Genomic DNA, 16,570 nt, shown 5'->3' with positions numbered 1-16,570 from the left:
CTTTATATTTCCTTTATGTTCACTGCCCCTACTCTGTTTAGATGGCATGGTTGATCCAAGGAAACAAAATCAATGTTCTGCAGTGTGATATCAAATCAAAAATCTAAATCTCCATGCAAATCTATGAATATATATGTTATTCTAATTATTCAGATCATCCGTTTGTGGATGTAAGTGAGATTCATTTGTTTGCCTCACGATGAAAATTGGATGCACATATTAGCGAAACAGAATGCTTCCCAAATGAACCAATGAGAACACCTTATGAAACTAATGTAATACAGCAGTCAAATCTGGTCCAGATGATGCTCATAGATCTTTGTGTTTCTGTGTCTGCAGCTTTACTTTATCATTTTTAACCAAAACATGACCCACAGCATGATGTTCCCCAAAAGTGTGCTTTTTATATGTCATGTTGTCTTCACTGAGGATGATTGAAAGATGTGGGGTTGGATCTAATCATTGTACAATGACATTGTTATTTATAGGAGATGTCATGAATTGCATAAGAAGAAAAACACGAGAATATAGTTATTATAAAACCAATTCTCAGGGTTTGAACTCTATGAGATTTCTTTTTCCATATTTTCCAAATGTTATTTATTTTATTGCACTGGTCTCACAACACCTACCAGGAAATTGAAACATTGCATTACCTGTACAACTAAAGTATTAATATACTTAGTAAATGGCTAACAATTAGGATTTTCTAAAGTTATATATAATATCAATTTATGTCTAGAAAAAACAGAGGAAAACAATCTTGCAGTCTTCTCTCAGTTAATATATCATGTGTGTTTGACTAGCACACTATATATCTAAAGTGCAAGAGTTGAAAGAGAAGACCATCTCATCTGTCCAGTAAGCAAAAACAATTTCCTTTTTTAGAACTCAAAATAACTCGAAAATACGAACGTGTAACCAAATAGCAAAGACGTAGATTATGTAACTTGGCAGCAACTGTCAACAAAGCTGTCCTGAGTGTGTGCTCTTGTGCATGTGTGCACGACTCCACATCCATTCATGTGCTACATTCATGTAGCATACGATCGTATGCATCTAAGCTTGAGTGTGTTTCAGGCCCTGCAATTGTGACTGAAAGCGACACTCTCTTGGCAGCAACTTTATTGAAAGTGATGGAAGTTAAGTCCTGCTGGTGGTGAGGTTGTCATAGCAGGGGCCAAAGGACCCTATGGTGCGAGCACAAACATGGAAGTACACGTTGGTCACGGCCAGCCACATGACCACAGCAGGGGTAGTAACCTGAGCGGGGACCCGCCGTCGTGATGGCAGCCAATGTTTGTGTTACATAACAAACAGCCATTGAGCCAGTGGAAAGAATAGTCCTGTACCAAGGGAAATCTATCTGAGTGGACAGAAAGAGGAGGGTGTCGAGGCTATGGGAGCGGGAGATGAGGCCTGACCTGCAGCTGTAGAAAACAGAGCTGGCATGTAGAACACAGAACACAGGTGTTTTGCAAGGCATGGTTTCAGCTGTTAACTGTTAAGTGTGTGATAGTGGGCAATAGTATGCACTTGGAAAGAGATGAAGCAAGATATGTTTAGTTGAAGATGAGGGGAAATTGTTGCTTGATGATGGGGAAAAAATAGCACATAAAAACCTTGAAGATGTTCTTCATGCAGACTCAAAAGAATAGAGGATGTTGTTGGGAAATGAAATAAACATCCTCTTGCAGAGTTAGACTATCGTACAGGAGGAAAGAAAAGTGATATTGGACAATAAAGTGGCATGCTTAACTGTACCCAGTCATCCCAGTAACATTCAGGGATCACGGGTACAGCCTTTTGGCCTATTCCGATCGTTCCAGCATACCTGTTGATTAAATGAGAGATCCTATGTGGGGAATTCCTGACTCAGACTGGCTGGGAGGGTGAGAAATGGTGAGAGACATGGAAAGAGGAGGGTGTATTTGGATTTGCAGAAAGTGAGTGACAGTTGAGGAGAGGGGAGGAAGAAGAGCGACGGGTTAATGTGGTCAGGCTGACTGACAGTTTGGAAATAGTGGTATATTAACACTGCTGTGTAGTTGGAGGGAGGCGGGGGTAAGGGGGGCACATGGCAGAGAGAGAGAGGTTTGAAATGCCTTGTAGCTGGTTCACGCGTATTTGCCAGCATAACAGGAGAGTGGCCGAGATAGAAAGAGCTGGCACCAGAGAAGGAAAAGAGAGGGAGGGAGTCCAGTGTGTGTGTCTCCTGGGGAGAAGCATAGTCAATACACAGGCCTCCTGCAAACATCCATGAGCCTCCTCTATAAAGCTGCTGTGCTTCTGAAAGGACCCACGGAGCAAAGGGGAAAATATCAGCTTCCATTCCAGTTCAATTATCAGCCTAGCAGAGGGCACACAGTCGAGCTCCAGCACAGAACAGTATTAGCTAGTTGCAGTGGCAGCAGCTTGCCAGGAGTTTAAAGTCTTTAGATGCTGAAAAGAGTCGAGAGAAAGTGAGCAGAGATCAACCAACTGAACAGAAAATGATGGTAAGTATTGCACTTTATTCCTGTGAGCGTGAATCTAGCTGCAAAATATTTCATGCACACCTATATGACAAGTTCATAAAATCATCATAGTGTGCTGCAAATGAAATCAAACAAATACAATGGCAACTAAAGCATGCAATTATTGCCTGTGTGTGCAAACCGTTGGGGTTTTATGTATCATATTACAAGTGTGTATTTTTGCAGCCATATGATGAGATGACACGCAGCAATGGCACAAATGCATTGGGCCTTTTTTATTGCAAAATGACTGTGAGGCTGCAAAGGTTTGATATGCAATGTCGTTGAGAGGATTTCCAGCTTGTAATGTTGAGCATTTATATTGGACTTCAAATTTGTTAATGGCTTTAGCTCATGCAGAGCCCCTTTTAACATCTCAGATCACTTGTCGCTTGATACCAAGGGCCATTAACTCATAAATAAATAATCACCTCAGTTCACGGTTAATGTATCAGAGCCTCCAAACATAATAAACTACATTCATTCTAAATGTGTTATGAGAGGAATGAAGAGCTGACGAAGAATGTAATATTGTGATAACTCTAGAATGTGATAACCCTAAGTGTTAACAACTCTGTAAACGAAACCCAACTGAGATTTGAATTTAGGAATGTAACACTTTGCTTTGACTTCAAAACTGTGAAGATGAATGGACATAAACATGGCTATATTTTATATATCTTATATCTTATCACTATAATTTAACTTCTGCACTATTTCACATCTATAGTACCATTTTTACTTGTGAGTTTTTCTTTTTATATATATTTATATATATAAATATTTAAATGAGCATTGTTGGAGGGAGCCTGAGATCTACGATTTCCATTGCCAACAACTGCTTCTCTGTTATTGTTGTTTATATGACAATAAAGAATGAGAAAGTAATATCATTCTATTTTTCCATGTTAGCAGTTAAATTAAAGTGCATTGAAGTTTATGCGTTACATTTACCATAAGGCTACCTAAGAGAAGACATGTTTGGAAATTTGACTCTGTTTGCATTTGAAAATTGTCTCAAATGATGCACTGTTTTCTCTAAATGTCTTATTGGTGCACAGATACAGCTACATCCCTCTATACAACATTGATCCTCAAGCGTCCCCATCATTGGCTCTGTGCCAAGCAGCACTCTCAGACCGGCTGAAACCTGCAGTCTTATTTATGGCTGCACATCAGATCCATTTGTTTGTGGAGCAGTTGCATAAATGAGATCCAGTTTTGAAGCAGCTGTCATATATACACATATAAATAACTCATATAAAACCTGAAGAGTCATATGGCACCATTTTATCTCGTATCACCATCAGATACATGCTCATGATCATCTTAATCCAAATCAGTAAAACTCATTGATATTACTGCAATAATCACCAGAAATGCTACATTTGCTTGCAGAGACAGAGGAACAGGCGCAATTTAATCAAAATGAATATCGGTTGACCACCAAGCTCAGTGAAACAACATGTGGAAGGTCAAAAGTAAAAACATGTTACGGCTTTATCTTTTGTGTTAAGCTGTGTGCGGTAACTGTTCACAGCCTTCCTACTTTGCTCGAGTATGTGGTGGGGGATCTACTTCAAAGAAAGTCATCGTGAATGTGAATGATGGTGGAAACTGAGTGGCAGCGCCAAATGTTCTGATCGCCCTGATAAGACATCAGGTTGATGACGTCTGAAGTTTATCCCCTCTATAGGACAATGGAGATCATGTCGGATCTGCAGAAAGTGGCAACATAACAAAATAAATGTTCCTCTCATCTCTGCTGGGATGGCATGTGGATGGTTATTTAACTCTGATTATGCAAGCAAAGAACTTGAAGAAAACAACAAACCTCACGAGAATACTATTAGTGACATATTGTTATTGTAACCAATGACATATTTGAGATTTATAGTTGTGGAAGGTTGAGGTGACAGGTTCAGACTTCATTCTGTCAAGCTGTGGATCTTCTTTCTCTTTAACGCCACTGAACCAATCATCAGTATCATCAATATGGATTTGTTTGTGCGTGTGTCCAGGCTGCAGCAGCTCAGGAACTTGACGAGCGGTGTTTCCTGTCGGCACAGTCCATGGCCAATCTGAAGGTATCCGATCACTTCCAGGTGGTAAAGCTGCTGGGAGAGGGAGCCTATGGAAAGGTCATGTTAGCTGTACACAGAAAGAGAGGTCAGTGCAAGATTCAAGTTCGAAGCTCATGACCATCTCATTTCAGTCAGTCTGCAAGAAATTGCCATTCAAATTTCCCAATCGTAATATATTAAATTAAGAGTTGTTTTATGAATTATGCCTCTAAACCTCTACTGCCAAACCTTAAATGGGTGAAATGGTAAATCTCCACTGCAGCACATTGTCTTCAGGGTTTTTTAAATGACACATGTCAGATGGGGTAAGCGGCGCAGTAACGTGAGGAGAGATCTGTCTTTTGATAGTTTTTCACTGAACCTTTTGCACTTCTGTTGCTGTAATGAAGCGCTGCGGGACGTTCTCTGAGATGAGGTTGCTGCACCTGGGGCTTAGCTGTGGAACAGAGTCGCCCCAAAGGGGAAGTTATATTTGTTCACAGTGTCAATGATGGAAAACAGTCACATACCATCGCTGATGACAGCTTTTTGACCAAAGCCGATTATATGTTGTAACACATGTTGTCTTGCTTCACCCCCTTCAGGAACCCCTATGGCTCTGAAGTTCTTCCCTCGTCAGTCCACCTCGCTCACCTCTTTCCTGCGTGAATACAATATCTCACTTTCCTACTGCACCCATCCTTCTCTGACACGGGCCCTTGGCATCTTCTTTTCCACGCCGTCCTACTATGTCTTTGCCCAGCAAGCTGGTCTATACGGTGACCTCTACAGTGTGATAGTGTCAGAGGTCAGTTTGGCTGATTTGTGGCATGAAATGTGCTGTTAATGCCCTGCATGGCGTGTCCAGCCTAACATACTTTTTCTTGTATAATGAAGGGTGTTTCCTCTAGTTTCAGCGAAAGACAAGCTTAAATGTTGGGTTGCCACCATTACATCTATATCCTACTAATTCCCTTCCATCCATTAGCTACAGTAGCTTGTCAAAAGGCTTACACTTGATGTCTGCAGTGTGGCTTTCTCGTAGGGATTTCATGGAAAATGTAGTTGCTGACCTTGCCGTTTTGAGCTCTCGTTTATGTCAGCAAAAACTTGAGACATGCTTGACAAAGGTTTCCAGCTCGCCCTCCTCTGTGTTTGTGTCACTGCCAGTAACATAACAGAGTACTGATAAGAAGAAGGGCACCCTGCTCTCATGGAAGGGAACTAAGCAAAGCGAGGGTTTCCAAGAACGTCACCAACCGTTTTGGTGACGTAGATTTTGTTCGTGTTTTCGCCAACGATGTTCTGATCGCACCTCGCCATCAGATCGTCAAATATGTAACGCTGTAATACGTGATAGAGAGTATGTTTTCTGATGTTGAGACTGCAACTGACCCAGACTGTCTTTCTCTTTTAGCTCGGGGTGGATGAAGAGTGTGTCCAGAGGGTGATGGCCCAGCTGAGCGGTGCCGTTACACATCTCCACTCCCTGGGCTTCGTCCACCGTGACATCAAACCTGAGAACATCTTCCTGTGTGACAGATCCTGTCGCTGGGTCAAACTGGGTGACTTTGGCCTCGCCCGGGCCATTGGCTCCACTGTTTGTGCCGTCTGGTACGAGTCTCCCTTCTGCACTCCTGAGGTGGAACCTGGCAAGGAGGCTCAGAAGGAGAGGGAGTGGGATGGGACTGAGGTGGAGATGGAGGACATTTGGATAACCGTGGAGCCATGTATTGACAGCTGGGCCCTTGGTGTACTCGTCTATTGCCTCTTAACCGGCTGCTTCCCCTGGGAGGAGAGCACCCACGACGACCGCTGCTATCGTAGATTCAAGGAGTGGTTTGACCGTGAGACTGAAAAAGAGGAGAAGATGAGGGATGGTGAGTGGAAGGGTGAGGAGGAAATAGACAGTGATACAATCATGAAGGAGAAGCAAAGGGACAACCCTCCTCCCTCTCAGTTTGGGGGCCTCAGCCCACTAGTGATGACTCTTATAAAGGAGCTGCTCCACCCTGAACCCAAACTCAGAGGGAGCCCCGAGGAGATCCTGAGCTACCTGGGAGGGCCGTGGCTGATGGAGACAGAGCTCGAGGAGAAGAGGAAGGTAGACGAGGCAGAGAAGGAGGCCAGAAAAATAAGAGAGGAAGGAGGTGTACAAGAAGAGCTAGTGAGGGAGGGAAGAGGGGAGAGATAAGCTTTGTATGTATAAAATCGTTTTAGGTTTTTAATTAATGTAACATGTTTGAAAAAGCAATGTATTTTTGTGTAAGATTTAAATCTAGTGCAAACCTATATTCTATAAGGTGCTATACTTTCATATCCATTTTTTTATTATAAATATCCTTATTAAAGTTACTTCATTGTAATTGTGTATTCTACTGTGTGTATATATGTGAATATGTGTGTTTAGAATGAAAAGAGTCAAAAATACAAGAAAAGTTTGAAACTAAAAGCTGTGTTATGGTGCCCTTAAACACTGTATCGCAATTTTTGTAAAATAAACTCCATGTAATAGCTTCTCATGAGAAGCAGTTCATGAGTTACACGTACAGTGTCGTATCAAGTAAATTGTATAGATCGCGCACAATAACAGATATGTCTCTAATTACACAATTAAGATAATTAGCATTTTAGAATAATACGTCGTGGTTCATATACAATTGTAAATCTGGAATTAAACCTCTGAACACCAAAACACCGCACTGTGCGCACAATCCCCCACTGCCACTCTACTGCTTATTGTCACTTCAAGCCCCCAACAACCTGACCTCGCTGATCTTTTTGAATTGAAATGTAAACGTCAGTGATGCAGGACAGGAAGGGATCAGAAGACAAAAAAGGGTTAATAAATGATGTATTATGAATTAAAAATAAACGTAATGGTAAACGTAATAATGTAGCAATACAAAATAAAATAAAAATTTGATATGATTAATGCAAGTGACCAGATAAGATAAACTATAAGATTAAGCTGTATGTTGCATGGTTGATAGTAGGCTCTTTCCCCTGTAAATAATTATGGAATGTTTTAATAATAATCATAATAATTTAGTCATACAACAATGTGATCTATAAACCAGGCAAAACTATTTTGAACCCATCTTGTAAAGAACGAAATCATTAAAAAAAAAAAAAATCATTGATAACTTATGAAACCTTTACAAGAGACTCTAGAAAGTGTACGTATGGAAAGAAGTGACATCTCTGACGTGGTGAAGCAACAGGTGCTGCAGACGAAGTACATCTAAAATTGGACTGAACAATACAACCTGATAGTGATACCAGCGTGATCTTCTTCCAAGTTTACGTGATCCAAGTCCCGGGCACAGCACTACCTGCAATGAGAAAACCTGATATCAGAATCAGAGCTCAGAAACAAGTTTATTGCAAAGTAGGTTTTTACATACAAGGAATTTGTCTTGCTGTTTAGTGCACAACAATGTAGAAAAATTGTAAAAAAAAGTACTGCAAAGAGTCAAGAAGAAATGTATGCAGAAAATATGTTTAAACAATTTGTTAAAAATATTTGAAGCTAAAAATACCTTTATTATAGCATATTGTACTGTACAGAACTCGGATACGTGTTGACAGTAAAACAAACCTCTCGTGAAATCTGCACGCATGACAGGTTGATCTCCGTGCGGACATTTGTCCTTCTGTCACACGGGAAAATAACCTGTTGAAAAATCACCCGCATTCCTGATGCAGTGCTTCCAAAAGAATGCGTTGGTATTGCTTATAGCCACTTTGCACACTTCTGGCACCACTGAATTAAGCTTTTGATGTCAACAACTGTCTGCCACTGTCGAAGCAAAGAACTTGGGAGCAGGAAAATACAACTTTGAAATTACCTTTATTTCACACCAGAGGGAGTTGTATTTACTACCACTGCAATAAGTGCATCACTGAAATGCATCATAGAAAATGTATTTCAAATGGCAATGTGCCCAATGTCTCAGTTTCAAGTTGGAGCGTATCCCGGTTGGTAGCAAGCTGCTCATGTGCAGTGTGGTTGTGCGTGTATGTCGGGCTTGTGCTAATCTCTGCTGAGGACCACTCCAGATGGACTTAAAAATAGATCCCAGACCCATCTATTTACACACCATGCACATCATCACCTCCCTCTGACTATCCGTACTTTACAGACCTCCAAATGTAAAAGTCCGGCTGCCATTGGCGCCTGCGGGCCTGTAACAGCACAATCTGATGGACCACTGTGACCTGTTAACTCCCTCGTCTCTACTCTCTTTTCATCCCTGGCCCTCTTTCTGATTACCTTTCCTCCTGGTGTTTCTCCTCTCATGCCACGTAGGCCTTGTCTTTCATCTTCGCTTCTGTTGTCTACTTTGTCCAACTGTGACAGCAGTCCCACTTTCGTTCAGTCCCTTCCTGGAACTTTCTCTTCTCCGGTAACAAGCAAGTACAGCTTCTTTAGCCGTGTCCCAAAGTAAAGTATGCTTACATTAAAACGCCATCTCCTTTAGCAACCGCTGTTTGGGATGCGCTGTTTACGAGGAAACAGAGGACACGCGGCTCATGTGACACTCTGGTGGGATCAATGGAGGACCACAGCCTGACAAATGGAAACACATGGTGCGGACCACAGAGACAATAGAGTGCCAACAAAAAGATGCTGATCGAGGTGCAAATCCGTTCGAGGTCCATGAGGACGGATCACGGGGATGATGAAAACAGGAGAAACAAGGACACGGTATAAACACTGCAGGTCCTCACTAAAATCCAACCACAATGTCACAGAGATGCAGCTCATTTCACTTTAAGTCATGTTTGTACTTCCAAGTCACGACGGACCTTTAGACATTCGTGAAGATGAAAAACAAACTCACAAATATGGAAACCCGAGATCGTCAGATTTAGATTTGTAATGTCAGCAAAATTACCCTAACCCTAACCCTAGTATCGAATAAAGCTCACTTTGGCACAAAGTTTACACTTCGTGAAGGCATGGTGTCACATTCACTGCCTATATGATCTTCAAAATGTCTATTCCATAATTGATATAAAGTGAGTTCCCTTGCTTCTGTCTTTAGAAATGTTTTTCTCTTAAGCGACACAGGTCACCACACGGTGGCATGGATGAAGGATGCGGAGACAAGCAGCTGGAAAATGCTGTTAGGTGTAACAGATATTCAGACAGATATCTGATCAAATATGTCGTGAGGGTTATAGCTGCAAAAACACGATATAAGAGCCAGATTAATGGGCAGTGTGTTGCAAATAAAGAGTTCATATGTCCGAATGTCTGAAATGTATCCCACGCAGTGAAGCAAAACACTTGGGTCACCACGGCCTAATTTTCCCCCTACGCCTCCAACTTTCTGTCACCTGGCTCCTTGTTAAGGTTCAACTCCTTTAAATGCTTAAACAGGATCGAGAGTGATGATACTGATTCACCAGAAGAGCCTCAAATCATCACATTAGCAGAGTGAGAAGCACTGATGAGCAACACTGGATCTCGTTTGTAGTACGTCATGAGTGAGCATTTACAGAGAATCACAAAGTCTTCATGGGAGAGTTCACTGCAGTGCGTGTATGTGTGTGTTGTTAAGTAGAAAATGCAGCAGTAGCTACCAGCTAGACCAGGGGTGCCCAATACGTCGATCGCGATCGACCGGTCGATCGCGGAGGTAGTGCGGGTAGATCGCATGCCATTCAAAAAAAATGATATGTCCTCATGGCATTTGCCACTTGATTTTCTAACACACCGGTCACCACGTATGCGCGGTCAACCGCGCGAGCTACTGCAAAACTCCGGCGAGCTAATTAGTTAGCCTTCCAATTTATTTCTACTAAAGAAGCTAAAGCTGTAGCGCCATGATTTGGGAAACGTCCAAAACCTCACGTCAGAACTGGAGACTCAACGGAAGGTGTGTGCGTAACTTGACAGAGCAGATTGACAAGTGTCTGTCAGAGTTTGACAAACGCTTTCGAGACTTTGCTTTACTCGCGCCAGTTGCTACACTTATGTGCTGCACATTTCGGGAAGATATTGAGGTTGATTCTCTCGCATCAAAAATTGCAACGCCGTTTCACCTGAACTCGTCTGGAGTGGAGGATGATATTTTGACACTGCAAGCTGACATTCAGCTGAAGTCCAGGGCTCATGGACAGTTTTCTCACAGAGGAAAAGTACCCAAACATGAGGAAATGTGATACCTTGTGATACCTTTTTGACTGCATTATTCGGCTCTACTCATTTATGTGAGTCAGCCTTTTCCCACATGAAGAACATTAAGTCCATACACCGTTCCACCATGACTGATGATCATTTGGTAGTCTGCTTGAGGCGGCTACCAGCAGCTACTGTCCGGACTATACAACTCTGGCCAATTCCATTCAGTGCAAGTCATCAGAGTAAGGGAATGACCAAAAATGTACAGAATTGTATTGTGCCATAAGGGTTCATGCAGTTATGCAAGGTACGCCAACATATATTGTAAATATAAAGTATACTCAGTGTATATATATATATATATATATATATATATATATATATATATATATATATATATATATATATATATATATATATAAATAAATAGATATTCAGCATTTTTAATGTAGGTAGATCATTTTGACTTGGTCATTTTAAAAGTAGCTCGCAAGCCGAAAAAGTGTGGGCACCCCTGAGCTAGACTGTAGGAGAGAAGAGAGAGTGAGGGAGGAGTGTTGGGGTGAAAAGGAGGTCGGTGGTAGAGTATTGCAGAGCTGGCATGCCTCTAGAAATTCCATCTAGCTAATAAAAAAAAGTCTAAAGATTATCAAGTGTTTATTATCTGGCATGTTTTCCTCAACCATTTTTTTTTAGATCCCTCACAACATGAGCAGCGTGAAGGAAGAGAGGCAGGTTGATGTGTTCAAAAGATTGATCGCCCCTCTTGGCTCCTCTCCTCCTCTCTTTTGCTAACATGGCCTCCATCTGTCAAGCTGTCATCGGCCTCGCCCCAGTCGACCTTGTTAGGGCCACACCACACGCACTCACCCTGGAGTCCGTGTAGCCCCGATATGTCAAGGGGATGAGGAGTGTCTCCCTCTTGAGCTGACATGCCCTACCTGTAGGGTGAGAGCCGGTGAGAGTTGTCACTTCAAAGAAATGTGTAGCAATATTTATATTAGCCACGTCCATGCAGAGTCAAGTTTCCCTTCCAATGCCGGTATAACAGGCCCAATGAAAAACAACTTTTCAACACAAAGAGCCTCTGAGACAAAAGGGTCAGGAACCATAGCCTTGATAGTCACTTTCATCTTTGCACAGATACCACTTGGGATGTTGGAAGGATAGCTTAAGTACACCGTTAAGGAATTGTGGGTCAGATATGACCAATGTTTAATTACACACATGCAAACATAAACTGTCTGCAAGACATCTTTTATATTCCAATGGTTGAAGTTCATGAATTAATTAACTTGTGCTAGCTTTAATACACTTCTGTTTCGTTGTTATTTAGAAAGAGCGTCAAGAGACAACAAAGAAGAGCAGATGAGTAGCCTGGACTTCTTATCATGGATGAAAAGTCTTTGACATGATGTGATTTTTTCTCATCTTTCTAATGAGGTCAACTGAGCAATTATGTTTGCAGAAAAGTTATAACTAAGTTTTAGTGCTTATTTTACAAATATCTTGTCGAAGGCATCACCTGTTAATGCACAAAATTCCAAAACCACTCACAAGAATAAATGAAGTATAAATAACAATGCTATGCAGACATGATCTCTTCAAATACCTTTCACATTATTTTGTGTTTTGAACACTTCCCTCGAAGATATGCATTCTCCAAAACAGAACAAGCGGAGCAAGATTTATTCCATTAAAGCTGCAACTTATAAAACAATTGTTTGTATTTGTAGTAACAGTATCAGTTTACATCAATATAAAACTGAATATTTTGTGTTCTTGCTTAATCAGAGACATAAACAATGAATCAGTTGACGTTTTTAGGAGTTGTCAACCAATCACCAATCATTAAAGCACAAAATGAACACCAAACAAACTGTAGTTACCATGGAGAATTCAATGGACGTAAGGTGTTTTAAACACGGGACTGTTGCTGATCATTACTGCAGACTGGAGAGACCCTGGGTCAGGACGGCTAATCTAGGCTTTGGCCCCCTTAATAGCATTAGCTGTTCTATCACTTCTGTCGTTGTTTTTCACTGATCCCTGCATAACATTGTATGTTTCGGCCAAATATCATATTCTATGTGCACTGCTCCACCTGCTGGTTAAATTAAGTAGTGCAAAAGTCTAATTTGAGGCCCACTGTGTTTGAATGCCTCGTGGGCATTTGTTTCTTTCAATTGCGTCATTATTTCATTTTCTCAAGCAGATTCCAGGAGAAACGTAAGTAAGAAATTAGTAGCATTTGTATTCAGACAAGCCTGCATCTCTGACGTTATTACCTGAAATTAGAACAGTTCGTGTTTACTTATGTGTGTACAGAACGTTGGGTATAAAGATTTAAAAATGTCTCTGTCACTTGGGTGCTTTCACAACTGCAATGGAGCCAATTTAATGAACAAGAGAAACTGCTTTTTGTGGAGGATGACTGAATATTTAGCTTTGAGTTACCTGTATGGTGACACCGAGACACTAAGATACAGGACAGTGGGTATGTATATCCGTCTAAAACAATGTCTGCTCAAGAAGATCAATGTAAAGACCTGTGTGTGAACCAAAGAGGAAACACTCATTAGATTGTAGCTGCATGCTACATTGTTTTTTACCAGATTGGGGCAGGACGAAAAAGTAAAAAACAAAAAAACTGTGATGGTTTGGAAGACAGGGGGAGGAGGAGGAGGGGGAGGAGGAGGAAGGAGAGGGAAGGAGGGGAAAGAAGAGAAGACAAAAGGTTCATAAAACTAAAGCAGTTGTGGACGACAGCAAAGGTTGTAAGTATGAGTTCATTATTTTACCTATTTTCATCTCATACCATAGGAAACACACAGAGGAGCATCGGCACATGCAGGATCTCTCACATCCAAAGATGTCAATGGAAAGATATTTTATATTGATGAGATGTAAACATGAAATGTGAAGAGTGAAGGCTTGGCTGATTTTCTTTAGAACCTATATTTCGTTGTTACGTGATTTGCGCTTGCATGCAGAGTTCAGTCAGTAAAAGCAGTGAAAAACATGCCACTCTCACAAACAGATCAACAGAGGCATGCACTGAGCTAAACAAGACAATCCAGAGTTCTCACTTCAGTAATTACAAATGTTTTGATTATCAGAGCAGGAAAAGGCACAACTTATGACAAAACTGTCAATGCTCAGAGGGGCTTTGTGATGATCGTAAAGAGTTGGAAAGCAGTAATATGTTCAATGACATGAAAGCTGGAAAAGAATGTGCGACTGTATCAGAGGAGGGGCGGAGGGGCGCTCCAATAGGGCACAACAAAACACATTCTTTTGAGGGAACTCACGTCTTGGACTGCAAAGTCACATTGACACATCACGAGAGGAATGATGCAGGGCGGGAGAGGGAAGGAGAAAGAGGAGAGAAGGCAGGGAGAAAAACACATTTTTGGAGGGAAAAATGTTTTTAAAGTGTAATTTAAAACTCTCTCTTACTCTGTTTGTCGAGCGGTTCACAAGCAGTCCAGCAGTCTACAGAAATAAACTTTACAGAACAGATTATTCCACAGCAGAATGACATCAGACACTCCTCTATAACGATGACAACTTATCCAAAACACAGCACGACTCTCTGTGTTTTCAGCTGGAGAAGGAACCTGAGGGAAAACATTACAGTGACCTGGGAGCATTTATATGCAATGAGATTAAAGGAAACATAAACAGCAACAAAAATCTTGAGTGAGGATATTGAACAGTTCCACTCTGTGAAATCATTCCGACTCTTTTCCTCTTCGGTTTCCTCCAGCCTCGTAAAAGCTCAAACTCTTACAAGTTGAAGGAATGGGCCGACTTCCAGTGGTCCTGCTCCTCTGCAGTTTCCACGGTAACGCTGCCAAACAGGACACACAAATCATCTTGTTTAATTACGGTTGAGTCGCTGTGTGTTTGTTTTCATGCATGCGAAACACTCCCCTCATGTGGTTTCTGTTCCACAGCGCTCGCAGCTGTAGCCCAAGACCAGCCGACCGGTAATGCTCTTCTCCTCATAAGTCACACTTTTAGATCCGGACGGGTTAAGTTGCATGACGTCCGTCAGTCTGTGAGTCATTGCAATGGGTCACTGGTATTTTCCCAATCTGATCTTGTTTGTCTCCTTCTTTGTAGAGAGCACTGAAGCACCTGGAGGCACCTTGCCAGCCAGTGAGTGACGGCAGATCGGCGATGACCTCTGAACTGCCTCTCAGGAGGCCACGTGAACCGAAAGTTGTGCATGCTTCATCTCGTGATAAGTGGTTGATCCAATTTAAACACGGCTCGTCTCTCCCGTCTCTGCAGACTGCAGGGAGGAGATGTATCCTTGCACCAGGATGTACTCGGTTCACCGGCCCGTCAAGAGATGTATTGGCGCCCTTTGTCTCTACAGGTGGTCTGCGATCTTTCTACCAAATACCAATTCTAATTTAGCAATTAATCCTATACCTGCAGAATGACTTTTATCAGTTAGCAGTGAACGTGTCGTATTCTAGCATCATCCATGACTGTTTCTTAGACACACATGAAGTAGTACGGAAATCAGAAGTGGAAAAAGTACTCTTTACTTTACTATAAGTACTATTAGTGACAATTTAAATGGTGTTAAAATACACCATGAAAAGTTTAAGTCATGGAGTACTAAAAAAGTAAAGTAAACGCATGCATGCTTAGTTTTTATATATATTATCAGGGATAAGTTTAATCAAATTTTATACTCAGTGACCCGCTCGGCTTAGGTGTGTAACCCTCAAATGTCAGATTTAGTCTCAGCTGTAGCTAAAACTGTGAAGAGCAGCGGCAAAAAACACGGAAAACTCTCATGTGAAATAAGCCAACACTATTCTGACGTTGGCAGGAAACAGAGGTAATGACAGACTGTTGCTCGTTCTAGGAAACTGATTACATAAATCAATTCAGGGCCTTTATGGCCAAGCATATTAGCATGATCAGCAAAATGTACTTATACATGAACTGAGCAGAATAGCACCGGTCAGTGTTTTTATGGTATAGATGCTATTAGTAGATGGAGTTCACCTCAATCACTGCAGATCTCTTACTACACTCATGATCTCCTGTTTCTGACGCAGCCTGTCTCGTGTCTACGTGATCAACAACGAGATCTGTGAGAGGACAGTGTGCCAGCAGGACGAGTATCTGAAAGGTGAGGCACTCTGCAAGTAAACACGAGCTCGAGGATACGTGGTCATAACTTATCCGTCTTTTGCACATTACAGCCGAACTGTGCAGAGAGTTGTCCGGGTGGCCCAGGCGCGTCGAGAGGTCATCGAATCGGAAACGCTGTCGTCGCAATCGCCGTGGCAACCCAAAAACCTGGGCAAACAAGGCCTGATGGGGGCGCCAGGATGGCGACGTGACCACCTGTGAGGATGGAGCCTCTCTTAAATACACAAACCAGGGACGTCGTCATAAAAACAGCCCGTAACACCGTAAATCCACCACTCGACACCCAGGAGTCTCTTTCACACACGCGTGTGCTGAGTCACATCCGTGTTTATGTATTAGTCTTGTGTGTGAGCATTGAAGCTCATTTCATTTGTGTGTTTTTGGACACACATCATATTTACCATTTAAGGTACTGTAGTAACGGGCTTTTAGCAGCACCGAGTCATTTCATTGTACAAAGAACAACCCGCTCTGTGTACTCATTCACAATCCAGCATTATGTGCACTACCGTATCCAAAAATACACATTTTACTACATTTGTTCATTATTTTTTATTGATTTGTCATTTTTCGCTCTGTTTATTCAGGAGAAAAAACAACAAATTAAAGTTATGGTCACTGAGTGATATCTTCATGTTTTTTCTTTGCGTGTACATTTACATACACAGTTTGAATAA

The 16,570-nt window shown here is 41.7% G+C and overlaps 2 protein-coding genes across 3 annotated transcripts; both read left to right on the top strand.

Moving 5' to 3' along the window:
- Positions 1–4,216: 4,216 nt before the first annotated feature.
- Positions 4,217–6,773, top strand: sbk3 (SH3 domain binding kinase family, member 3; the record flags this gene model as incomplete). Its single annotated transcript, XM_079276159.1, has 4 exons — positions 4,217–4,246; positions 4,538–4,685; positions 5,185–5,387; positions 5,997–6,773. 4 exons carry the CDS (start codon positions 4,217–4,219, stop codon positions 6,771–6,773), a joined length of 1,158 nt encoding a protein of 385 aa, XP_079132285.1.
- Positions 6,774–13,423: 6,650 nt separating this feature from the next.
- mfap5 (microfibril associated protein 5) lies at positions 13,424–16,521 on the top strand. 2 transcript variants are annotated; one of them, XM_079275636.1, is made up of 7 exons: positions 13,424–13,489; positions 14,482–14,559; positions 14,672–14,704; positions 14,841–14,876; positions 15,012–15,099; positions 15,797–15,870; positions 15,944–16,521. In XM_079275636.1, the coding sequence occupies exons 2-7, from the start codon at positions 14,517–14,519 to the stop codon at positions 16,057–16,059; spliced, it is 390 nt and encodes a 129-aa protein (XP_079131762.1). In that variant the 5' UTR covers positions 13,424–13,489; positions 14,482–14,516; the 3' UTR covers positions 16,060–16,521. The 2 variants fall into 2 exon arrangements, with proteins under 2 accessions (XP_079131762.1, XP_079131761.1); XM_079275635.1 differs by having other exon boundaries at positions 15,012–15,102.
- The last annotated feature ends 49 nt before the right edge of the window (positions 16,522–16,570 follow it).

This window comes from Melanostigma gelatinosum, assembly GCF_949748355.1.
Source record: "Melanostigma gelatinosum genome assembly, chromosome: 9".
Classification (NCBI taxonomy): Eukaryota; Metazoa; Chordata; class Actinopteri; order Perciformes; family Zoarcidae; genus Melanostigma; species Melanostigma gelatinosum.
This window is presented reverse-complemented; position numbering and strand designations above follow the sequence as displayed.